The sequence below is a fragment of the Oxyura jamaicensis genome, chromosome 3 (genome assembly GCF_011077185.1).
Source record: "Oxyura jamaicensis isolate SHBP4307 breed ruddy duck chromosome 3, BPBGC_Ojam_1.0, whole genome shotgun sequence".
NCBI lineage: Eukaryota > Metazoa > Chordata > Aves > Anseriformes > Anatidae > Oxyura > Oxyura jamaicensis.
This window is the reverse complement of record NC_048895.1, coordinates 83,314,750-83,341,955: the sequence shown is the minus strand read 5'-3', so window position 1 is coordinate 83,341,955 and position 27,206 is coordinate 83,314,750. Positions and strand designations below refer to the sequence as shown.

Sequence of the window (27,206 nt, the reverse complement as noted above, 5' to 3'; positions counted from 1 at the left end):
TAGAATAGAATAGAATAGAATAGAATAGAATAGAATAGAATAGAATATCCTGAGTTGGAAGGGACCCTTAAGGATCATCAAGTCCAACTCTCGACACCGCACAGGTCTACCCAAAAGTTCAGACCATGTGCCTAAGTTCACAGTCCAATCTCTTCTTAAATTCAGACAGGCTCGGTGCAGTGACCACTTCCCTGGGGAGCCTGTTCCAGTGTGCAACCACCCTCTCTGTGAAGAACCCCCTCCTGACGTCCAGCCTAAATTTCCCCTGCCTCAGCTTAACCCCGTTCCCGCGGGTCCTGTCACTAGTGTTAATGGAGAAAAGGTCTCCTGCCTCTTGACAACCCCTTACGAGGAAGTTGTAGACTGCGATGAGGTCTCCCCTCAGCCTCCTCTTCTCCAGGCTGAACAGGCCCAGTGACCTCAGCCGTTCCTCGTACGTCTTCCCCTCCAGGCCTTTCACCATCTTCGTAGCCCTCCTCTGGACACTCTCCAACAGTTTCATGTCCTTTTTATACTGTGGTGCCCAGAACTGCACACAGTACTCGAGGTGAGGCCGCACCAGCGCAGAGTAGAGCGGGACAATCACCTCCCTTGACCTACTAGCGATGCCGTTCTTGATGCACCCCAGGATACGATTGGCCCTCCTGGCTGCCAGGGCACACTGCTGGCTCATATTCAACTTGCTGTCTACCACGACCCCCAGATCCCTCTCTTCTAGGCTGCTCTCCAGCGTCTCATCGCCCAGTCTGTACATGCAGCCAGGGTTTCCCCGTCCCAGGTGCAGGACCCGGCACTTGCTCTTATTGAACTTCATGCGGTTGGTGATCGCCCAGCTCTCCAACCTGTCCAGATCCCTCTGCAAGGCCTTTACGTAAACCCACTACACAGAGCCTCGTTTCACAAGATAGATGGTGACAGATGTTCAACTCCAAAGCCTATCTGTGAGAAAAAATAAAATAAAATAAAATAAAATAAAATAAAATAAAATAAAATAAAATAAAATACAATAAAATAAAATAAAATAAAATAAAATAAAATAATAAAAAGGTTTATGCTTTGGCTACTCTGCTGGTATTTTACACAGGCAACTTTCTATATCAGACAACTGCTTACTTGGATTCTCTCACCCATGTCTTGTGTGTAACCTAGTCATCTCTTGCAGATAGAGAGGACTGTGGACTTGAGTCTCAAGTATCATAGATGTTTCCTTTAGTCTGCACAAAGGATGGCAGTTAACTCTAAGTCCTGCATGTCCAGGGTATCTCATATGTACAGCACTTGCACTGATGATGTCCAAATGAGCTGTAAGTCAGCTCTGTCTTTGTATTCTCCCCGCAGTCCACTGGGACGTGTCTGATTCCCATCATCTGCACACATAAGGCATGTCTGGGAAAACCTCTTCTCCCCACAAGTCATTACACCTGAGTCTTAATCCACCTTGCAGGAATTTTCTATTTCTACCTATTTTTAGTACTCTAGTTATCAAGGATGACGAAAGTGCATTGAGTTGCACAGGGAACACAGGAAATACTGAATGTTAATGAAGACAGGCTTTATTACTTTTTCTTTTTTTTCTTTTTTTTTTTCTTTTTTTTTTGGTCTACTTAATTCAACTTTAGACATTCTTTTAAAAGAAAACAGAACTTAGAAAAACAGTGAACCAATACTGCTTGAAAATATGCCTTATAATTAATCAGAACCATATCTTCAAAAATCACATGGTAATTCTATAAAAGGTCAAGATACTAACTCAGCTGAGTTGTGTGTTTGGATGTAATGCATGGCTACCTTAACCATGGCCTATCTGAACTGCCTCATTTATCTAAATTGGCACATGTCCCTTTCATTAACAGATGGAAAAAACCTCTGTAAATGAACACATGCTATCAAAGACATTCAAGTGCCTTTCTTCCTCCGTCACTCTGAAATGTTTAGACCCAGTCATGGGCTTTTAAACCATGGGAAGAACCAAATTTTTGTTTCAAAAAATTGGTATCCAGATTTTAATAAAGATAATTTTAAGTTATTTGTAAAAATAGAAAAACTTTGTCAAGACAATTTTTTAAATTTTGATCCAAGAACAACTAATACACATTAAAACCCATTTTGATTAATCAGAAATATTTCTCCTTTAGCATGTGGGCCTGGCTGAAGTCTGGGTGTCTGATAGTGTGGTTAGACTATGAGGAATAGTGAGGGTGGTGAGGCCCTGGCACAGGTTGCCCAGAGAAGCTGTAGATGCCCCATCCCCGGAGGTGTTCAAGGCCAACCCAAGCCATTCTCTGATTCTATGATTCTGTGATTCTATGATTCTGTGATTCTATGATTCTGTAATTCTATGATTTTATTCTATGCTATACCATGGTACACAGGTGAGAGGTCCTCTTACTTCTACAGGGAGAAAGGTAGGATTCACATGGGGTTTTATTGGAGACTTGGGATTGGAGATAACCCTGGCATTATTTTCTCCTAAAATATAATCCAAACAATATGACAGAAAAAAAAAGCCTTTCAACTACTGTTTTTAAGAATCCAAACAGGAAAAAAAAATAAATCAGAAGTGGAGAATCAGCAGCTTTTTAATCTTGTAGAGGAGGGAACTGCAGGCACAAACACAAGACACCCTGCAGTGGGGAATGAACGTACAAATGTTTGTCCCCATTCACTGCCTTCCTGGGACAGGCAATGCAGACAGAGCCAAGGCATGGTACTCCTGAGGTTTTGAACTTGCTATTGCTCTCAGCATCGTGGAATTTCTTTAAGCCAGAGCTGTTCAGTAGCAGGGAAGATCTACTGATTTCCACCCTGTTTCTCCATATCCCCTTTGTCTGCCAAGAGGGTCAGGTTGTTCTTTGTGGGCTGGATGTGCCCCCAGGTTGTGAAGAAAAGCTAAGGTCTTGAGTTTGACAGGAGCATCTACTTCCAATTCACACAATTTCACCTCAAAACACTGTGGGGAGAAGCAAGTCAAGAAAGGGTTTTTGTTGTTGTCATTGTTATTGTTTTACCCTAAAACACCATGCAGTTGGTTAAGCTCATGATGAGCTTTTCTACATCTCACTTAAGCCAGTTAACAGGTTTTACAGCAAGCTAAGTCAGAAGTTAGCAAAGAAGGTATCAGAAGGAGAGTCACTAACCATGACATTGCCAGGAATTTCAGGTGTATTGAATCATGGATCAAGCTGGTAAGAAAGTTTCTTAAATAATAATAATAATAATGTGTGTATTTTTACAGATGAGAACACAATGAAATACTGCTTAAAGAAAACACTTTTCATACCCCAAGTCTCACACCCAATGTACAACTTATGAGCTCACTTAAATAATTAGCTTTAATTATTTAAGTGAGAATGGCTTTTGGCATTCCTTTAACTTATTTTTCAGTTAGACTGTTCAGCATGTCCATCATTACCTGACAAGGCTATTGTGGGCATTGCACTTTGCTGATCTTCTAGGGTCAAGTTTGATAGGACTGCTGCTATTTGGACTTTCTGGCTAATGCCCTCAGCCATTAGTGAGGGCTTTGCTGCTGACTTGGATCCATGGCAAATTGCATTATGAAACAGAGAATCACCTGCACTGTATTTCCAGAAGTTCTGCATAAACAGGAACAAATTCTCTCTTTGCCTTCTTCCAATACATTGATGACTTTTCTGTGCATGTGTAACCAGATCTGCGTGAAATGATGGGTAATAGCAGCCTGGAGTAACGGGGGGAAAAACAAATTTTATTCTCTTGCATAAAATGTCAAAACACGGATCAGACTGGCTGAACATCCAGAAATTCTTTCCATCCCATCACCGGATTTGCCAGCCATTCTAGGATGTCTTTTTTCAAAAAAACGAAGACAACTTACGAAATTGTCTAGCTTGAGTAAAGACAGATATTGTTTCCAATAGGAGGAGTGAGTTTATTTTGGAGTTTTAGATTATCTGTTTTTAATGTCTTATATTTAGGGATTGCTTTTCATTCCAAAATAGTCAAAGATGCTTTATATCATACAAAAAAGGTCTCTAAAAAGTGTCTTCTTTGTTTGTTTATATGAGGCATTATCTTATTCTTAGCATTTAATATAATCCTTTCAGAGTCCAGTAGGTCTTCTCCAAGTTGCTGATCATGTAAAATTCCAAAATATTATAAAAGAGGCCAGAAACAGCACAAAGATTAATAAACAAAACACTACTGCCCAGCTTTATGGCAAAGCAAAGGACCCATTTGGATATTTTTCATATGTGGGCAAAAGGAAGGGAAAAAAATGTAAGTTGATTATCCTTACAGAGGGCAACTTGTGGAATTGTAACTTGCATTGTAAATGGCTCATTAGTAATGAAACTGAGAGGGGAGAAAGGTGATGTAGAATCATCAAAGTTTTACCACAACCTCCCTCTTCTTTGTTTGTTTGTTTGTTTGTTTGAGGGGTGCAATCAGAGTAAAAACTATTATGTTTATGATTACTTACTAAAGTTGATGTGTATAGCAGCTTCAGATGGTGTGACAAAATTCTTTCAGGAGCTCTTTCTTTGCTGTTTTTGTGTCTACATTCAGCAAAGCTTCAGGAATAAAGACAAGAGCATTTGGAGTGCCTGTGCTGTGCATGCTTAGCAAATTTGAAGCTTGAACTGTTAAAGATGTGGCCAATGAGAACAAAAGCTGATGTATATGTACATGCTGCACATACATGCTGCACTGAATGAGCAAAAAATATTTGCCGTCTGGAGAAGTCATAGATGGAAAGTGTTTGTATGCTGAAACAGCCATAAAATAGGAAATCTGACATTATTTTTCCTACCATTGGCAGTAGATCTTGTCAATGTGTCCTTTGTTGGAAATGTGTTTTAGTGTCAGGAAGACACCCTACCTTTGAGGCCCTCAGCTTCTTAAAGTTATTGTCTTTCAGAGGAAGGTAATGCACATCTGAGGGCAGCTGTTATGTTGAGTGCAACCAAATAGCCCAGCTCTGACCCAGAGGAAACCGCACTCCTCCTGAGCCGTCTACAAAACCCCCGGACTGTTTTTCCTGGTTAAACCAAGCCTGGCCTTCATTTTCACTGTGCCTGTTACCTTTTTAATGTTTATCAGGCTCATGACAACACTTAAACCCATCATTTATCAACATGCAACATGTCTTCTCAAGTAGCACCTCTGCACCTTCACTAAGGGGAGATCACCTCTGGTTTTACTGGTGGCCACCAGTTCAGTGATGGTGCAGTTCCCATGACTGCAGTGCACCCACTTCTGTTTTACCATCATGGGAGGAGACAGGATCTCCTCATCAAGCAGCTTTTGGACCACTTTGGGCAGGAGGCTAGTATTTCTGGGGGGCAATACCCCACATCATAATGGGCTGCTCCACCACGACCAACCTAAAGCACTCTGAAACCAGACAGATGACAAAGCTGTGGACCAGCTGAGCAAACTGGCAAGCAGATGGAAACATCTCCCCCTTCTTTGTCAGCCCAGCAAGGGGCTATACTCAAGGACAGATGGCATGGCTGGATTACTGCTGTGGGACAACAGGAGCTGTAGAAGAAGCAATCCACATGAACGGAGCACAGGAGAGACCAAACGTAATGAATCTTGTGCTTTTAGAGTCATTAGAGCAGGAAGATGACTAACACAAAATGAAGATACTTATTTTTGTGAGGTTACCTACTGTGAGTTTGCAATGACCTTCTTCCATAACAGGAAATGTAGTGTATGTAGGTGTATATAGTCTATAGCGTAACATATAGCCCATGATCTCCCCTTATTCACTGCACCCCCAGCTGCAGTTTTGGGCCCACAGATAAGAAGTCAGCCCTGTGAATGTAGCAGTTGCTGCTTTTATTCAGTCCCTCCCAAGGAAACAAAACAGGTAGCTGCTTCAGCAAGAGCATTTTCTGTCAGAAGACAGATTTACAAAGGGAAGGCTTACCTCAAATGACCTTAAACTAAAGATGCAACCTTCTCCACCCTTCCCATCAGCTTTGCAGCAGCAGATTTCTATATGAGTAAACAAGCCCAGATCCAGCCGTTGACACCTATAGAGAATGATGTTAGATCATTACAGGATGTTCTTTTGTGCATAGAGACTGTCTAACCTGACTACTTAAAATAAGCTTACATTTCTAAGATTCAGTATTACCATCTTTTCCATACGAAAGGTGATATTTCAATTGGCAATTTCCAATTGCAAATAAAATACTACAGCTGGAAAAATATACATGCTGGAATTCACAAAATTCCCATGAAAACGAGAGAGGAAGTCTTCTCCTAGTTTGAAGTTGTATGTGGAAAAGACATTAGATATTGTCATAATCTGAATTGAAGCCCGATATCTTTACCCTGTTATTAATGTGGAAAAACAGTGACTTAACGGGTAAAATAATGTCTATACGAGCAGTCTTCAGCTTTTCATTTCAGCTTCTCAAAATGTGGAACTTTAGGTACCCAAGTGAAGCACATAACTGGAAAATCTGGCCTAAAAATGCTACTGCTCAAAGAGAATATCCTAGGGAAATGTATAAAATTGGCTTTCTCTCTTTTTTTTTTTTTTTCCCCCCCTCTACATTTCTTCTTTTATTCCTAGCAGGACTGTAAGTTTAGTGAGATCATAAGGAAAGAAAATAAGATAACACAGAATCTTTGGGACACAGCTAGTATTCAGCTATTTAGATAAACCCTAGATAAAGATCTAGATTTTGAGATGGCAAGCCAAATCCAAACCTTCTTACATTGATCCATGAGCCAGGTGACAGACAGTCTCTCACCCAATGAGTAGCAAGAGGAAAGTCCACAGATTCACATACTGCTTTGATTTTATTTCCCAACAACCTCAGAAGAAATGCCAGATATTCTGATCTCACGTAAGGGAGTATGCGCTCTATATGGCACGAGTACTACAAGTAAGAGCTGGAGTCCAACTAGCAATACAACTTATTAACCTACAGTCAAAGCCAATTGACTTCAATACATTTTGGGGCACGTATTTGGATCCTGTGGATTCTGCCAACTCCTGGTTAGCAACAGCATTGAAATTAAATGCATGTTACTCTGGGGCTAGAAAAACACAAAACTATTGTGGCAACCAAACAAACATTTGTGCATGAAACTCAGTGAGATCTGGAATGCAAGGCTGCTTGCAAAACTTTTTTTGTCTCATAATAGAAACTGTGGGCATCTTGGAGAGGCTGAAACTACTAAGAGCCTGTAAATAATCGTGCCCTGGAATGCTGGAGGCCAAACACTGATGGAGAGGAAGCAGAGGAAACTGAGGGCACTGCACTTTGGTCACAACTGGTTTTAATTGCTCCAATTACAAAATAAGAAACAAATCAAGGTCCAATGAAGCCAATGGCAAATCATTTGGTTTGGTCCTACAGATCTGCTTTTCTCACTATTAATTTCTCTCCGCTTCCCAGAAAACTTCCCAGAGATTGCTTTTAGCAATATTCTAATTCCTCATGAGCATGCTATTGTTACTTTTCATCTCTAGGCAATTCTACAACCATGTATGGTTCAATGTATAGAATCAAATATTGGCCTCAATACCACTTTCATTTCTGTGTTTTTTATCTTTCATATATTTTACTGCTTATACTTTCAGATCTTAGTGATGCTTTCTTTGTTTTTCACTCTTTTAGATGTGACATGACCAACTGCCATTATCAGCTTACTGGGATTCCAGTACAAACCCAGGATTGTATCATGCTTTCCAGTATACTCAGCTGGCTAAAGGAAGTTTTCAGCAGTTTTAACTGTGAAGAAAATAGTTTGCTGGAGAGCTTGTGCAATTCCAGATGTGATAGAGTCTGGCATTTAGACTGCCTGACACAAAGCACAGCAAAGTGTTAATAGATTGGAATGAGTAACCAGTTTGAAAATGACTAGGGGATTTAAACCATCCTATACTGGTAGAAAATACAGACAAGTGGCCAGCTCCCACAACCTCCAAAGGTTTTTTGAGGGTTTTTGGTGTCTTATAACCTATCTAATTTTGCATTTGTAATGCTCTGAGAGAACTTCTGTGGTGCTCATTACAATGAGCATTTATATACAACCTGCTCAAGCCCAAAGATGAGAACAAATCTCTGAGGAATTCTGAAGTGGCAAGATGTTAATCTGACACCAGAGGTTTACAGGATGAGAGGGACGGGGAATATGACCAGTTCAGGTAAAATGCAAACTGCCACCCATAAACTGGGGAGATGGAAAGTAGACACTAGAAAACAGTCTCCATCAAGCTCATTAGAAAAGAGACAAGACTGTTGATGCCACACATTCAAGACTGGCTCTCAAAATAAGACTCATATTAATGAAACCCTGTTTTTGGGCCTGCCTTCTATTCCCACTACTAAAGCCAACATCATATGCAGGAAGTGCACAGATCTTGTAAAGTCCTTTCATGGGATTGAGATGGCCTTGCAACAGTTTTCATCCTTTAGCCCCTGCTCTGTCATGTCACAGGACTCTGCATCCTTCATCTTTTTTTTATTTATTTATTTTTAATAGGTAGTTGGTTATTAGTCGTTGGAGTCAAGGAGTCAAAGGCTGCATGGGAATGGCAGGTGAGAGGCATATTGTGCATGACAGGAGCCCCCCAAAATAAATGGCAGTTGAATACGTATCTGCCAGGCACACCAAGATGGTCAGGAGACACTATTACAAAAATAGTGCTGGAGGACAAAGGTTTGGTGAGTTGTGCTGGGGAGCATAAGGATGATGAGAAGAGGCTAAAAATTATTTCAGGGAACAAAAACAACCACTCCAAGCCTCATCCCTGCAGCCTTCCTCGACCAGCCTCTGTTGCTCTATCTGGTGCTGCTGTATTTTGCATCATATCTTCCCCTGATGATCAGCAAGAATGAGCTGGAGGCAGTAAGTGCTGCAAGTCTGCACACATGCAAGGCCTCCCTCCAGCTGCCTCCTTGCAGCCACACACTGATGTGTGCAGTGAGGCCCAGCAGATAGTTACACACCAAGAGTCGTGAGATAGAGGAGACACCAAGAAACAGAAATGTGGCAATAAAATTTGATATCATTTCTATGATTTTTTTTTTTTTTTTTGCTGAGCGCATTAAGCAAAATGCCTCTGCCTTAAAAGAGACTCATTCAGTTTCAGTGTCTAGCCATCTGAAAGGCTCAGAAGCACTGAAATTTCATCGGGCAAACAGATCTGCTGGCTTGAAGAAGTCTTCACTCAACAGATACTTTCTCTCTGCATCTGCCGCACAAAGTTTTTAAACAGAAATCTTTCCATCTTCCCCTCCTGGCCAGCTCCTGACAAAATATGCTGATCCCTTGCCTGCACCCATCCTCAGTACACATCATTTCCAATTAGTCTGGGATATGAAAGGCTAATCATCTGTCAGCTTTGGAATGCGATGGGTCTCCTCTCGCCTGGCCCAGGCGAGGAGGTGTGGGACATTTGCTTCGCAGCTGCCCGACCAGGCAGGCAGGTCAGAGGGCTCTGAGGGTGGAGGAGCTAATGCGAACTGACTTTCTTCCACCACACTTGAAGGGCTTGCTACAAGAAACTATGCTAGATATTTGTTTGCTCTGGCTGCAAGTGCACAATAAGGAACATTTTATGGACAGCTGATCCTGCCTTTGGGCAAGGAGAAGATGCAGAGTACATTTGTGGGCTCTTCCCACCATTTTCTCCGATAAGGGGATTACACAGACTGACAGATTTAAAAGCACGGACATGCATCCCCCATCCCCAGAAACAGCTTGAAAAGCCTTTCACCATTTCACCTCCTTCCCATCCCAACATGCTCCAGCAGATTTGAGGACTTACAGCAAGGGGCTGGGGCCCCGTCCGAGGAGGAGCTGAGCTGCCTGGGTGCCGCGCCAGGTGCTCACAGCAGCGCAAGGAGAGGTACTGGTTTTGAGGGGGTTTGCAGTCAGCAGCTTTACATGGGAAGGGTCCACAGCTTTATATACTTTCCTGGCAACACAGTTTTCTTAATACACATTATGAAAGAAGCAAGGAGCTCAGGGAGGAGAAAGAGAAAGTGAACCTGGAAGAAGGCATCTGAGCAGCACTGTACAGAAGACGATACTCACTCATGAATGGAGGGATTTCAGGCGTAACGGGTTCTCACTGGGAAGCTAAAAATCTCTACATGGTCCTTGTGACAGCAGGGTTCTGACTGCAGACATAATTTTGCGGATTATTGCCAAAAATCAGAGGCCTGAAAAGAAAGCTGAGAACTGTCCACTGGGGAAAGAAATCCCCATGCCTTTCATGAAAAGTTAATAAATGTCAGAGAAAAACAATCTGAATATGTAGTAATGGCTGTGCAGATCAACTTTCTCTTATGGCAGCGGTGCCAGATTATTTACTGGAGATATGGTTTTCCTATTTGGGGATTTTTTTCTTATAAATAGATAATAAACGGTTTATGAATGAAAGGTGGACTGGAAAAAGAAATCAATTTGACACACAAAATTAAGTTTCAGTGCCAAAAAGCTTGGACCTAGTTCACAAGGAAAAAAGTATTTTTCATACAGACATCCTACTGCAAAAAGAAAGCCACTGGAGATTAAGGAGGAAATAAATAGAATTAATATATGAGGAGTAAATAGGGAGGAAGTTTGGGCCATTGAAGATTAATGAGGAACATAAACTTGCTCTTACTTTGCCCAAGACATATGAGCTGAATTGTATTTTATGTGTTTCAAGGTGAATGGAAAACAACAGAACAGAGAAGAAACTTCCCAAGAGTTTTCACTCATAGCCCTCCTGGGACTGTTTCCCTTGGAGATGTAGATGGCTGGCCAGAAAAGATGCTAGCTCTGCAGTGTTTCGTGATGAGCTGGGGAAGATCCTCCAGACAGCCTCACTGGCACGTTTCCTTCCTTCAAGCATGAGACAAACAGTGCAAATGACTTGGTTTTGTACAGAAGCCACTGAACTGCCAACAAATAGGCCTTAACTATGCTGCCTTTTTAATCATAAAATTAAAAACAGTGAATAAAAACTTAAAATGCATTATCCAGTCTTTATATGCACACAACCACATGCATGCACATACATGCATGTGCTCAGGCAGACCAGAAAAAAATGTTATTTCAAAACAAATTTACCACACAGCTCCAGATAAATACTTAGATGATGAAAAGTCAAAATACTCAATAGGACTATTATCTTGGAAAGCATATTTTTTATTTCTACATTGACTTTGTATTAAAAAAAAAAAAAAGAAAAAAAAAAAGAAAAAAAAGAAAAAAAGAAAAGTTGAAGTACATTTAAAATAATTTGTTCTGTTGCAGATAGAATAAAATCTCAGATGAAACTTAAACACAATGAACTGTGCAATTATCATTAAATCCTCAGTTTTAGTACCAATTTGTCCCCAACCCTGACCTCCACCCCCTTCATTTTCAAGTGTGTTGACCTATGCCGTTTCCTTTCCCCATCCACTTTCTCAGGTTTTATCCCAAAACCAAAAAAATGCCTTCCTGGCTGAGCTCTATACTTATTCACCTCTACCATGGCCACTCCTGGCAGGGGCCAGCTATAATCGGGGGGTCCCAGGAGTGTCCAAGGCCCTCAGCTCTGCAGCTTGGCAGGCCGCCTCGGCTTCCTTTGGTCACTTTCATTCCATGCATGTTAGGGGATGTTCTGATGCCTTTGAAGGCTCCAGATGGGTGCCACAGCAGGAGTGGTCACTTTATCCGAAATCAGCTGGAGCTCCCCCTGGGCACCCCAGGAGCATCACAATCAGCAGGGCAGCTGCCTGAGTGCAGTGCTAGGCATAAAGAAGGAGTGGAGTCTGGGGGGAGAAAAAGAGCAGGAACTACAGAAACTGAGAGACTGTTTAGAAGAAGTGGAAAACAACCAGCCAGATGGAAGCATATCCTTGGGACCATATCTGACACAACCTAGGACATAGCTACTGAACTGAAGAGGTAAAGCTATGGGGCATCCCATATATATACAAGAACATGGTGAGCAGAGAGATGTGCTTGCAAACATTTTAATCTGTCTTAGTCTTCACTTACTCTTTAGAATCTACACTAATTTACCTTCAATACAAGTTTTGGAGTTTCAAATACTATCACAAAATTCTGTTGTGTTCATTGTAAGAGCCAAGGCAGGCCTACCTAAAAAACCTGGACGCTTTAGGTGTCATCACAAGCTATGTATGAAGTCCCATGTCCTGTATTCCAACCAAGTAACACCCAGTCTCTTCCTACAGCTCTCCTGAAATTCATCTCTCCTTCATCAGCAAAAGTTTGGCATAATCCAGCTCTATTGTAACAAAGATTTCATAAGTCACTTTTTGCCTGTTGCATGTCCAGCATATTGCCTGTGCACCACAGCTACGGCACAGGTCAGGGCCAGCTCTGCGGTCTCCCTTTGCCTGGCCATGCTCACTCCAGGTTCTTCTTACCAGTGTCCTGACAGGGCTGTTGACACCAAGGATGGATTCTGCCCACACAGTATGTGGGTGTCCAGGAGAAAATAACAACAGACCAAGCTGTACCCTGTATTGCAGACCTCCTTCAGACCCAAAGGGATGGGACAGGTGGCTTCTCCCAGCCTACATGCTTTTCACTCTCATCTGTCAACAGAATAAAGAAGAAATGACATCAACTCTATACTATGTAGGAAACAGTTTGAACTATGAGCTATCATTGCTCTTTCAGAAAGCCAGTTCACACCATTGTGAGAAGGACATTCTCTGTGATGGACAAGCCATGCCTCTGATTAGCAAAGCAGTTGCTTCCCAGGAAATTAATGGCTTATGATTAATTTGCTAATTTTTGCTTTTACTACATTTAGGAAAAACTGGATCTAAAATTATTGGTGCAAGCTAAATGCATATGAGCCCAACCTTCTAAATAAGAATGTTTCTATCTATTGCACTATCAAAGTGAGTAACATTTGAAATAATTTTCAAAAAAAAAAAGTTATCATTCTGGTCTTTCTCAGCATGTTATTTAAACTATACCTAACAAATGGATTCATTTAGAAATACGAATGCATTTCAGAAAGTAAATAAAGTTCTTATTTGAATAAGTTCCTATATTTGTTGCCAAGCTCTCAGGGAAAATATCACTAATGTTTATCACATCATTGGAGACGTGAGCCAAACTTTTGCCAATGCACTGCATTATGCTTTATTTAGGGAGGGGGGAGGGAATTGTATCTTACAGAAGTATCTCATACTAACCAACAATTGTACTGCAAAGAGCTGCAGACTGCATGAAGGAGATCTCCACAGGCCAGAGGCCTTCCTGATAGGCAGCACAGCATGATATGAGAGCCTGGCGGGGAGGTAGAATGGGGTGTTCCAACCCAAATTCTGAATTTCTTGCCTTCTGTGGGTTTAAACCACACGTGGACTCACCCAGTTCGTGATGGGTATTTTACAGCCAGGCTGTAAACCCTGAGAATATGGAATGAAGATGGAAACACAGACCACCCCATAACCAGAGCCCATGGCTCTCACGGGCAGCGCTGCAGGCCTAGGCCTACAGCTGAGTTTCAGATTATTCTGTTGAATTACAGAAAGGGCTCAACCTCATTATATACAGTGGTTTGCCATCATTAAACCTGCTTTCTGACAACCTTTGTGTACAAACTGCTTAACATATCAAGATTTTTCTGAACATTGCAATTTGATATACTAGAGGGGTAATGCATTAAGTAAGACTTGTGTCCCAGGATAATGATTTCCCTCTGCCAGTGTAGGGCTGAGGCATTGTGGGTTTATGGCAGTGAGTATCTGGGGGATTCACTGGCCAACTGGTGAAGGTAGCCCTTCAGGAGCTGATCTTTAATCTTTTAAGTCTTTTTAATTTTTGCTTGTTAAGAAAATCCCTGAGTCGAATGCATTTATCTGTAGACAACCTAATTAAATAAATAAGTAAATAAATAAATAAGTAAATAAAAATAAATAAATAAAATTTGGTATTGCCTTCATAGAAATAAAAAGTAATAAACTCTTCCAGGAAAATATCTCACTTCAAGAGGCACAATGTACGGGCCCAGCTTCTTCAGTGTGTTTGTTACTTGTAGCTCTGGAGTCATATAATAGTTCTGCACTTTACTCATCAGTTGGTTCATTTCACCTCCTGAAGTGATTGCAGTTCAGTGGAAGGGAGAAAATGCACCTGTTTTAGCATCAACTATAGGGAAACCACTGGCTTCAGTTCCCAGTGACAGAAATGTATCAGATCAAGCACACAGCTTTTAAAAAATTGGGTTCAGCAATTCAGGAAGGCAAGCTCAGATTTTGACGTGACGTTCTTAGCAAGTGAACAAATTTACAGAACTCAATAATACTTCATGAAAAATGACTCTTTGGAAACACTTTTTGTTGTGTATATCCCATTTCATGGAGAAGCAAGACCTTATCTTAAGCAAACGAGTTGACTTATAGCAAGACATGTAAAGAATGAGCATATTGAAAGCCCCACATGGAGAAGCTGTAAGGGAAGGGATTCGCACACAGCTGTTTGCACAGTGCCTGGTACAATGGGTCCTAACCTGGTCATGCCTTTTGGTTGCTATTGCAGTGCAAACATTCAACAACAAAGAACTAGCAAGCAGTGCTACGGTCAAGCTCAGCTGTCAAATCTGCATTGTGTGCTCCTTGCGTGCCTCTACGAGCACTGGCGTAACTGCTCTGGCCTCATCCACAGGCCTGTTAGAGTCAAAGAAAAACTCAGCTCTTGGCCCTAGCAGCTTTAGCTCAGGAGTCTGGAGCATTAGTCAGCACTTAATCCGATCATTCCTGTCATTTGTGGATGTTCCCATTGCTGTGGGAAGGCATTTCTGAGAGGACAAAAGATTGTCACCCGATATTAAATACTCCCACGTGAATGTCTTCAGAGCTTGGCAAACAAGCTCCTGGCACTGGAAAATATCGGCTGGACAACTACTTATAAAGAAAATCCTCTGATCAGTCAAAAAGCACAGTTTAAAAGAGTATTTCCATGTGTATTGGTCAGTAATGTACACCCAGCACAACTAAAATGAAAGTAATACATTAGGTGATCTGCAGCAAATATGACAACTGCCCCCAAACCCTCCAGAAATATTCAAATTATGTGGTGAGCCTCTCCCATGCTGTGTGTACTTGCCAGAAAGATTGCTAGTAGTTCTTCATCAGCACCTGAAGTCCTTTTTTTCTTTCTTCTTGGGATATTACCTTTGAGGTGACCATCAGTCCATCCCCAAAGAAGCTCTGCTTCCTAATGAGTTGTCTTCAGAGAAGTGACAGCAACAGCCTGACCCAAGGCAGCTGCTGCATCCCCCATGTGCATATAAAATAAAGATATCCTTCCTGGGGGCAGATAACAGCTGGTGACAAGTGGCATCTCCAAGACCCTGGAGACAACCATGGAGCTGCTAGGTTTGGGGTGAAATTTTGTTAGTTTCAAATTCTTGGAATTTCTGTGATTTTTGAATACTTTTATAAAATATGACATACATGAAGACCCACGGTGGCTGCAAGAAAGCAGATGCTTCTCCCCAAGCATCTGGTACACAGCATGAATGTCTCTGCGCTCACCCACAGGGGACTGTGACTTCGGCTCACACAGGCACAGAATGAGTTTGGCAGACAAGAAAACCCAGCCCTAAATAATTGACATTATTGGTGGCAGAGGGCTGGGAAGAAATGAAAAGCAAGTTGGAAAGCTAAATCTAAAAAAAATTGTGTGATTCAGTTTTACAGTTCTATAAAAAAAAAAAAGGCAAGAGAGCAGCTCACAGCTGGCAAGAAGGAAGGCCCAAGCTCTTAGTTTCACTTCCTCCAATGGCTGACATTTATAGAATTACTTATAAACAACGTTTATGAAAATCAGTCAAGTCATAGTTCTCAACACTGTCACAAAGCAGAGAAATATCATGTTTTCATTGTTTTCCGAATGAAAAAGCACAGGGTGAGGAGGATGGAATGTATATGCTTCTCCGGTGGGTACTTTAGCCCAAAGCTAAGTGTCTGGATTGCAAAGAGTGTGAATAAACTACTACAACCCAAAGAGAATCCTTCAGATTGAGTAAGAGCTCTACTCTCTACTAGTTTGGATGATGACATTTTTAATTAACATCTTGCAGTGCTCTTTTTTTTTCCTGACTTAATCATGATTGTTAATCTGCTAAAGGTTTAATTCATTGAACTCTTTCTCTGCACTTCCTGAGATGACCAAGTAACTGCTTGTACAAGCCCATATGCATAAATCCCTGTCTGTATCATGAAGAACTGGCAATGGAAAACTTAGTTTCAAATATTTCTGAATCCACACCTGTTGCTGAACTTAGTTAACAAACCTTCGAACATGGATGTCACATCAGTGGCTCTCAAGCACCAGGAAGCAGATGGATTATTGATAATCTGAAGAGCGCATGAAGCTGTTGCCTCCATTTCTGCTGCCACAGTCAGGATGAGAAGGCAGCAGAGAAACACACAGAGAAGAGCAATGCAGAAGTGAGAGCAAGAGAAATTACTCAAGAGTAAAACATTAAAACCAACCAACAAACAAAAAGACCGTGGCTTTACTTTTTCCTCAAAGCATGAGTTGAATTAAGAACAGTTACAATTATAGAAAGATTTCCATCCAATTACTTTTCCATATCAGAATGTGCTGCAGGAACTCCTTGGATGTCTTGGATTGAGGGAATGACACAACCAGAGGAATCACCGTGAAAATGAAGGACATGCAGCCACTGTAGACACAGAAGTGCTGTTGAAGCACTAAGGAAGATGTGCAACGAGAGATCTTTGCAGAGCCACGTACATCTCCACCAGGAACCCCTGACTTCCTGCTCTAGGCACCTCCCTTCATTCAAATGGCAGAAGGGAAACTAGAGATGCACAACGGCAGGGATGAGCTAGTTGTCTCCAAAACATATTTATTGGTTGCTGTCTTTGCTTTAGCATTCATTTTAGAAATGACTCAAATCTTTACCTTGCAAGGGAGAAGCTGAAGAGAAGAAAGCCTGTGTAGGTAGATACTGAGACTTCTACTTCTTAAAAGCACTGGCCAGTCTGGATTTCTCCATGATTAGAAAGACAAATTTAATTACCAGGAGAGTTGTTCACCCAAAAACGTTTCTCACCCACCATTCCAACAGAAGGGAAAGTATATTTACACCTAATATCCTCTTGAAAAGTAGAGATTTTTGCCTTTCAAGACATTATGGAAATCTAAGAGACCTTTTTACCCTGGAGAATATCCAAATTTTGTGTACAATATTTAAGTGTGCATTTGCGATACAGTTTTTCCACAAAAATAAAGAAAAAGGATTTTTTTTTTTTTTTCTGGTATGTATTGGCATTGCATACCCTGGTGAAATAGCAGCCAGAGGAAATGGTGGAATTGCGCATCTGCAAAAAAAAAATAATAATAATAATAATAATTCTGAGTAGCTTAAGTTTATGTAAGTGTTTTGGAGATGAGTCTGCTTAGTATTTCTTCTCTAAAAGTGCAGGTTTTGATTTTGTCCTGCTGCTCCATGCATGAGGAGATAAGAGTCCCACACACAAAGCTGCTTCTACAGATGGCTGCAAAACTACACCAGTTCTAATACCATAATCCCAGAATGGCTGAGGCTGGCAGGGCCCTCTGGAGTTCCAACCTCAGGGCCCTCAGGGTTCCAACCCCTGCTCCAGCAGGGCCACCCAGAGCAGGCTGTCCAAGCCCACGTCCAGGTGGCCTTTGAAGATCTCCAAGGAGGGAGACCACTATCACAATGAAATGGCTCATAGCTATAGACTGTGCTTTATCTAATGGCAGATAGCCATATGCATTGAAATTTACTATAAATAAATAAATAAATAAATGGGAGGAATTGGTCTGGTGGCAGTTTCAGGAAGGCATGACTGGATCCACACAAACATTTGTGAATGAAACTCACACAACTGTGCCACAAAAAATCTCTGCAAAGGTTTCATGGGTGTTTCCCAAGAGGTGATTTATAATACAGACCTCAGTATTATGAATTTATTGCCTTTCCAGGATTCCACATACTTTCACTAGAGGATGTAGTGCTGATTTAGCCTATGCGTAGCTTCATTCGCAGGCAAAGGGGAACCTGTTTTTTTTTTTGTTTGTTTGTTTTTGTTTGTTTTTTTTAATATATATATTTTTAATTCAATAAAATAAAAACATATTGCTACACATCTTGCTGATGCCAAGAGAAACTACAAACTGTTGCTTATCTTCAAAAGTGACAGCTTCCCTGATCATATTAATTTTATCAGGGTGAACACAAAGATTTGAGCCATTTCTACTTTAACATCTATTAACATATCCTCCCACTGATGTTGTCAGTCGGGTGACTCAGGGTCTCACACCTTGCTTTTGCCCTCCCTCTTCCACAGTCCTCAATGCTCCTCCCTCCATAAAAAAATCCAGCATACTGAAGCACAGCATTCAGCTGGCGCTGTCTCCATCATATTCTTCCAAACGGGAAGGAGGACTCACCACATTCCTGATACTCAATTGGCATTCATCTCAAAAAAAAAAAAAAAAAAAAAAAAAAAAAAAAAAAAAGAGAGAGAGAGAGAGAGAGGAGAAGAGAGGAGGAGAAGAGAAGCTCCAAAGTGTAAGAGCATCCTCAATCCCCATTGAGGGTTGCCTTTTGAGAGGCGTATAAAGACATTTGAGTTTAGATAGTTTCCAGTCCTGCAATTTGCACTTGCTTCTTCAGGCATTGCAGACACCTCAGACAGACTGCCTGCAATATTTTAGAGCTGGGCAAGCTAACAGGAGGAAGCACTGCATGGCCAGGGACACCGAGCGCATCCCTCTCTGGCACCGCTGCCTGGCCTCCCCCAGCCGGCCTCTCAAAAGAGGCTCTGTGCAGGAAGGCCCCAGCGCCAGGCAAGGGGACTGCTCCTGTGCCTGGAAAAACGAGCAGCCCCAGCAGCTTGTTTGTTTGTTTGTTTTTCTAGGGGAATATAGGTTCACTCATCATTAGAATAAGCGCATTCAAGCGAGCACTTAGCCAGCATTAAGTCTTCCAAGAGGAGAGTGGTGTATGAATGAGGCCAGTAAGAGCTGCATACTGCAGGGTCTTAGTCAATATTTTTCAAATCTGGGCCAGGCTGAGGCACCCTGGCTTAAAAAGTATCGCCACGGGCATTCTAAATTAATATTTTATATTCCCTTGAAGTGCCTTTTGAGGAAATTAACCTTCATTACAGAAACGTCTCCCCTGTAAACACAGTGAATACCTCTGCTGACAAGGATAGCACTGTAGGGCAGGCAAGGAGAGCAAACGTTGAGGCTGGGGGAAGAACTGGATAGATCCAGCAGCTGTGTCCAAAAGGCATGTGAATCCCCTCTACCAAGCTGCAGCGCCTGCCCTTCTGCTACAGACGGCCCCACCTCAGCACCCTTTGCCCCTCAGGGGAAGTGGAAGCATCAGGACCCTCACAACACTGCCGGCAGGGCACTTTGCCATCCACAAGCACCAGGGCCTCAGGAGGTTTCAGTCCCACTACCTACACCAGGAAGGCAGCAAGAGCACTGCTGGTTGGGCAAGGCACCAGATTTCGGAGCGTTTACATGGCCTGACAAGATCTGGACCAAGTGGTTTTTTTGCTGGCTGGGGAGCTTCTCCGTGGCCCAGTGGACCTGAATTTGGGCAAGGCTTTTCAAAATGGCTGCACTCCCATCAGAAAGCAGCCCAATGCTGCTCTTCTTGGAAAAGTGGTGCCCTCGTCTTTTCTTTAATGAAAGCGAGTTGGTATTCATTAGGAGCAGGCCAGAGCTATTTCAGACATGGAAGACAGCAGACACAAATCAATAGAAAAAAATAACTTCTTTTTATTTACAAAAAAAAATCCAAATATTGGATGCTGTAAACAAAATTCACAATCTGTTCCCTCTAGAGCCTGTTTTCCATCAGCTCTTTTTCTGTGACAAAGCCTATAGTCATAATGTTCCAAAAGAGCAATCCAAGGAGCAGTTTGCTGCAACAGGATGCCTTGCAGAAGGCAACAGTTGTAAGGAAATCTGAGGGAAAGCAAATCTGCACAGACTCCTACAGACTGCAGGAGCCTGCAGTGCTTCAGCCAAGCTGTCTTGAAATTTGCAGTTTTTTTGTTTTGTTTTGTTTTTTCTATTTATTTTGTTAGCAAACCATTATGACAACAGCAAAACAGTACACAGTTTTTCTTTCTCGCAAGTGAAACTCTCTGCGTAAAGAAAACCATACAAAAGAATATATTCAAATAGGAGCTGAATATGCAGTTACAGTTTTTCCTCTTCTGTGCAGTTTTATCTAACACACTTCATTTTCTCAATAATAATAATAAAAAAGCTTCTTTTGAACTGGTAGGAGTTTCTGACATGTTGCAAGCCAAGCATTTAGTAAGAAGTGTTTAGAAGATTTGTGTGAAGGCCTTTGTGCAAGACAAAACAAAAAAAAATATTTTAAGTGCAATAAAACTAGAAAAATATCACCTTTTTGGTCTTCTAACTGCCCATCTATTTTTAGAAGAAATGTTCTTGCATTTGGAGGGACAGCTACATCTAAGGAAAAAAAAATCCCATTTCAAAGCTCTCAGTTGTTTCACGATAGCTACATTGAACCAAGTTTAGGTCCCTGTTAGTTCGCAATAAATTCAGCTGTGGCACAAACAGTTTTACTGTAATCAGGTCAATGTTTTTAATCAGTTCAGCTCTTTAAAAGGGGCACTGTCTCTTGTAGCAAGTTGTAGCCTTACAGCTGATTGGATGGGAAAAATGAAGTCTACAAAGCAAGAATGTGGTTGTTAACTTTAAAAGTACCAGTGTGCTGAAGAGGAGGGAAAAAAACAGTTAAAAAAGAGTCAGACTTTATGGAGGGGAAGGTGTGCAAACCACAGAAATAAACCAGCTTTGAAAAGGGGTTCTTATTTTACTCTTGGCCTGAACTCACGCCTTCTTCCCACCTCTAACACCGGGCACCTTTTAAACTCCCAGTCACAGACAGAACAAAGCTCCACCAGTTCCACCACTTGCTCATTAACATATGCAAAACAGATCCAGAATACCTATATAATATATATAAAAACATATTATATATGTATCAAAATGCAAACGCTGAAAGGTGCAGTTTAGCTCAGAGCCCTGCTGCATGCACTATAAGGTAACTAGCTGCTGTCAATCATAAAAACACAATAAAATTTGAGCAGAGAGGAAGTAAATCAAAACTTTCTTCTAAGCAATGGAAAAAGGGTCCTTCAAAGGATAAAATACATTGTGTCATGTAGTATCAGCATCTTGTGGTTGTGGCACCGCTATAGATTCTCAACCCCCTCGAAAGAGCGGATGACTCATTTATTTGCTGCAAATAGTTGTGGCGAGAGAAGACATACCACATTACCAGCTGATCCTATTTCCCCAGCCCTCCCCAGCGCTTCCGCTAGAAACCCTCCTCAGAGCTGCCGGCAGTGCTCGGGTTTGAGCAGTGCCTTCCAGCCCCGCTCCACCGTCGGGACACGGTGGGACACGGGCCCCCAGCCCGGGGCCGGGAGAGGAAGAAGCCTGCAGGAGGCTGCAGCCTCCACCAGAGGAAGGGACGGCGGGGACAAGGTCTCCGAGCAAACATAGCAAAGGGCAATGAAACAGCTTTTACATTTCCTGAAGAATTCACAGGGAAGGTGCTTCAGTAAACAAATCGGGTTCCTGTTAGATTGCCTTCAGAGTTAGAAGTACAACGCGTGACAAAAATAGATGTACCTTAGTATCTCTGTAGAGAAAACACTGCCGGGATACGAGTCTTGTCCTCCCTCGCCCCTGCCTCCACAAGATCATGCAATGAGGCAGGTCGCATTTTTTCTCAAAAGCCTGATTTCCCTTTTTTTTTTTTTTCTTTTCCTCAGTACGAAAAAGTGAAATCTTAGCGTCAAGTGTCATTTAGTCATCAGGTTTTCAAAGCCCAACAAAGAATCTAACACCTTCAGGGATGGCACTGAAGTGAAAACAACAGCAGAGGTTTGATTTTCCCCCTGCTGGTCTTTTGGGAGAGGAAATGAAAGTGAATAGTTATTGTTCCAATGCAAAGTGATTCCATTTAAATAAAGTACAGTACTGAAATTGTAAATGCAGTGTGACAACCAGATCAAAGATGTTTAATATTTGCATAAAAATATATATATATAATATATATATATATAAAATATAATTTTAAGCAATCGTGCAACACTCTTAAAAAGGGTTCATTTCACATTTACTAAATTCTAGTGGTCCTGGAATGCGTAACGCATTCTATTAAAATACTCCTTTAAATACTAACAATTAGTGTTCAGATCACCAACTAATACAATATTCTTTAGCTGTCAGGGGGTTTAAATAAACCTATCTTTGATCCACGTTCCACTGAATTACACATCATGGAGGTATGCAGTCACAACATTAGTGGGTTAAATGTCAAAATGGCATTACAGTACAAAACAGTTAAAAAAAACAGCTAGTCATATGTTTCTCCGTTTGTGGAATTATTATGGCTCACAAGCAACTCACTGAATTACTGTAATCCTTGTTCTTGCAACCAAAGACATTATCTGAATCCCACCTTAATCCTGACTGGTTTGTTTACTCCAAATTTCTCAGGTGTGGGTTAAAAATTCACTGCAAGGTGCCCACTGTCCTATGACATCCTGTTGCAAACTGGAAAACACATAGTACTTTATTTAAACATTCCTTAATTGCTACATTTTCCTAGACCACATTAATATATATTGTGTGTGTATATATATAGATATACACATATAACATGTACATATATACACACACAAACATATATACACACACACACACACGTACCTAGGATAATAGCACACCGACATAACATTTACTCTATACAAGTATTTGCCAAGAAAAAAAATAGGGTATTTCCTCCACCACTTATTCACAAGCTTATGGTTGTTTTTTTGTTTGTTTTGTTTTTAATCCTTGTGTCCCTGATAAAACAAAATGCATGGTTAAACCACAAAACTATATTTTTCTCACTTCAAATTCTATGAAGGCATCAGGCACTTTTGATTACTATTGGTGTGTACAAATATAGCAACATCTTTTTTTTTTTTTTTTTTTAATATATATATATTTATATATATACTCTGCTGTATCTTCTTTGCTCGGATAACTTATTTGTGAAATCTTTGGTCCTTGAGCATATTTTGTTTGCCACAGCTGGTTTCCCTGCATTCTCACATTTTTAAAATGTGAGGCATGCACACACAGCTGGAAATAATGGACTTTGTCATCATACGTGTTTCTGTTTTTATAACTGTACCAATCTACTACTGTTCATTTGGAGCAAGCTGTTTCTGGTAAAGCATTCTCTATTCAAGCAAGCTATACATTCTACATGGTCAATCCATAGACAGCACTTGCTGCAAGCCCCAAATGCAGTAATTCCAATATACATTTTTATTCAGCTTATCTCTGCTTTATGCCTCTACTTTTAATTCCTGAATATATATATAGAATTGTTTTTTGTGATTTTTTTTCTTTTTGTTGTTTTTTTTTTTTGTTTGTTTGTTTGTTTCGTAATTCTCCCTTTTGCAGATCCCATTCTAGAGTAAGGATAAAAATAAAAGAAAATAAGGCTTTCCCACCTTCTCTATGCCAAAGCTATGGGAGCAGATACTGCCAACCCATATTGTCATCAAGCATTCCTCCCTCGCTTATTTCAGGGGAAGCTGGTTGCTTTTAATGACAGGCCTCTTGTGCTCTGGGGTAGGATCCAATTATTTTGGGGTTCTTTCTAGATCATGCTCCCATTGTTTATTAGAAGAACCACAGGCTTTTACCAAGCTTGAAAACCAGAGCAGATCATCATTGCACAAAACACCCCATTTCAAAGGGGCGCAGGGCCCCTTTCTACGTTAGAAAACGTTCTCCCCACCGGGTCTACTAATTTCAGTCCTTAATTACAGGGCAGCCAAGTAGAGTATGTGTGCTGCTGGCATGGGAACACCGTCTGAACCTGGGCAATATAGTAATTGCTGAAGTTAGCATCTGCTACGTATGGGGCTGGCTGGTAATAGCAGGTGACATTGGCCACATTGGGGATGATATTTTGCTCGGCTAGGACCCGGATGGCCAGCATGGTGATCAGATTCAGCGTCTGTCTCCTCTCATGTCCCATCAGGCACACTGTGCTCTCATTCACCACACCGTGGAGGGTCATGAGATAGTCATACTTGCGGTCCTCTAATCCCACAAAGTGGTTCTGCAAGTAGGACTCCAGCTTCCTCTGCTGCTCTCCAATGTCTGAGAAGTCAATGAAAAACCTCGAGCACATGTATCTCTGCAGGGACTTAATCTCGGACTCGGAGGCAGCCCTAAAGCCCCTTACCAAAAGGTTGCAGTACTTGAGCAGACCCCCTCCTCGGATCTCTTCTGGGTTTCTGGTGGCAATTATCTTGTTGCAGAGGTGATCGAAAGCTTCTTGGAAATCCCCATAGACGCTCTCACCGATGATAGTCGGGTGAAATGTTTCAGTCATCGGGTTCTCCGAGCATTCATAAAAAAGCAGCAGGGAGTCCAGCTTGATTTGAAAGGAGTCAACACTGAATTCGAACTGCCGCCTCAGAGAGTCCACGAATTTCAGCTCCACATTCTTGCCACTGTTGTTCGACAAGGAGATGAGACTCCATCGGTCAGAATCATTGCATACCTTTACCATTTTCTGCACGTAAGCTTCCTACAAGGGGAAAGACAAAATGAGCAAATGAAGACAAGGAGGGGAGAGATCTCCCCAGCAGCAGCCGCTCCCCTTCTCCCCCACCTCCACCCCGTCCGAGCGAAAAGGCTTTAAGGAGCCTGCAGGTATGGACTGGAGGAGAAACACTCAGTGTAAAAGCCCGGAGTGCTGTCACTGCATGGGGATGGCAGGGGAGGACATTCCTGGGACTGTCGTGCAAGTACTTGGCAGGGCTGCTTCTTTCAAGCGCTTCTAAATACATCTACACGCAAAACCGATGGCGCGCATGCCAAATATCCGTGCACCCCCACACAGAAGGTCACCGCTACAATTAAGATAAGAAACCCTTTTTATCGGTCTCCACTTCCCCTCCCCCCAAAAAAAAACAAAACTCAGCAAGTGTTCAACGCTCCCCGACCCTGCTCTCGTGGTGCCGCTTCCGCAAATCTGCCCCATATGCCAAGAAATCCCTCTAAAAACCTTAAAGGCATTTGGCATGCAGCCTAATTAACCTGAGCGAGCCGTCTGCGTGGCGAGGGAATGTGGCTCAGCACCGGGGCATTTAAACACCCCCAAAAGAGCACAGTGCAAGCACTTGCTTCCTTCCCGCAGCCACAAAACCCTCCCTAAGCCCCCCCATGAACTGGGTCTGGCACCACAGGCTGCCGTAGGGCTGAGCCAGGAGGCTGGCAGAGCCTTGGCTGCAGCAGGTACACCAACAGTGCTGGCAAATGCAGTGACACCAAATGCAGTGACAGGGAGGGAGGGAAGCTGATCAGTGCCAGGGAGCACTAGCCCAGCTGCTTTACCGCAGACCTTCTTCACGTGCAAGGATGGGGGGGGGAAAGTCACCCGTGTGTCCCCGTGGGTCGCAGGGAGCGGGGCAGGAGGGGACGCTGCCCCTCTCCTCACAGTGTTACCTTGAGGGTGAGTGGCGTGATCTTCTCCTTGTTCACCCCCTCGGGCAAGAAATCCAAGAGGCAGTCCAAGACCACGTCCTTGACAGTCTGAAACTCGGCTTCCCCTTTGAGGTCGGCGCAGAAGATGAGGTCCAAGTCCTTGTAGCCCAGGCCGCTGTCCTGGTGGAGGACGTGGCTGGCGGCCGAGCCGTTGAGCCGCACGTCCCTCAGCCCGATGCCCTTCTCCTCCAGCCGGCTCCGCACCACCTTGACGATCTGCCGGGGCTGCATGGCCAGCGTGGGGAAGTTGCCGCGGCCGTGGATGGGGATGGTCTCGCTGAGGATGCGGTCCAGGCGCTGCACTTGCTCCCAGCTCAGCACGTTGCACTGCGCGCTCTCGCAGCCGCCCGCGTACCTCCCGGCGGGGCAGCCACCGGCCTGCCCGTCCTCTGCCATGCTGGGCTGGATGGCACCGCTCCGGCTCCTCACCGCCCCCCCGGCGCCCCTCGTCCTCCGCGCCTGGCGAAAAGAGCAAAAAGCGAGCGGTCAGCGGCGGCGGCGCTCCCCCGGCCCCCGCTGCGCACACCTTAAATTAACCAAAATGTAAAAAATAAATAAAAATAAAAACCCGCCGAGGGGGGTAGGGGGGAAAGCCCCCCGCGAGCACGGCGGACGAAGGCGCCCGGACCTGCAGAGCCGCCGCTCTCCTCGCCCCCCGCCGGGGCTGAGGCCGCCCCGCGCCGTCGGAGAGGCCGCCCCGCGCCGCCCGCCGCCTCGCTCGCCCCCGCCGCGGGCCGCCGCCGTCTCCGGAGCTTTCGTAGTTGTGCCCGGGAAAGGTCCCCAGTAGTTTTTATACGGGCTTTCTCCGCTCTTCCGGGGCTCCGAGTCACGGCGCCCGCGGCCCGCCCCCTCCATCTGCATGGCCGGCCTCGCCGGTGCCCCCGGCACGCCCACGGAGCGCGCACCCACGGGCCGCCCCGCCGCCTCGGCACGGCTCGGCACGGCGCTGCGCAGCCGCCCCGCCCCGCTGGAAATCCCGCGCAGCGCCGCGCAGCCGCCCGCCCCTCGCCCTGGTGTGTGTGTGTGGGGGGGGCAACAAGTGGAGTCCCCCCGCGCTGCCCCTTATTTTCGTCCCCAATTTCTAAACCACCCCGTTCTCAGGGACGTTCCCGGGCGTCCCAAACTTCGCAGCAGAGCGGCGGGATTTGGCAGGGCCCCGCTGCGAGCTGATGCCGAGGATCCCGGACTTGGGGGGGGGGTCCCGGCTGCGCCATCCCCGACGGGATTTTCAAAGCGGCCGGCGGCGGCGCAGGGGCATCGCGCTGTGCCTGCGCATCCCGGGAAAATAATAATGTATATAATAATATATATATATAACAAGCAGCCTGCCCGTTTATTACAACTCTGGTGATTTCGGACGGAAAAATAAAAATACCAGGATAATGCACACACATGTCTAATTTTCAATCTTTTAAACATTTTTTCACCTTCAATTTCTCTTATTTTTGACGTAACCACTCCGCCTTTTTGCGTTTTTCACCTGCTCCAGCGCTAAATTTGTTTGCGGCGGTCCCGTCGCGCTGCGCGCCCCCGCGCACCCCGTGCGCGCTCCCGAGGTGCGTGTGTTGGGGCTGCGCGCAGCGCGCGGCTTGCGCGGGGAG

At 43.5% G+C, this 27,206-nt stretch overlaps 1 protein-coding gene across 1 annotated transcript; it reads right to left on the bottom strand.

The window, feature by feature from the left end:
* Positions 1-19,749: 19,749 nt before the first annotated feature.
* Positions 19,750-26,505, bottom strand: TENT5A (terminal nucleotidyltransferase 5A). The gene is made up of 3 exons (XM_035322102.1): positions 26,234-26,505; positions 25,567-26,064; positions 19,750-24,646 (listed from the first exon to the last, which is right to left on the bottom strand). Exons 2-3 carry the CDS (start codon positions 25,999-26,001, stop codon positions 23,867-23,869), a joined length of 1,215 nt encoding a protein of 404 aa, XP_035177993.1. The 5' UTR covers positions 26,002-26,064; positions 26,234-26,505; the 3' UTR covers positions 19,750-23,866.
* Positions 26,506-27,206: the final 701 nt, after the last annotated feature.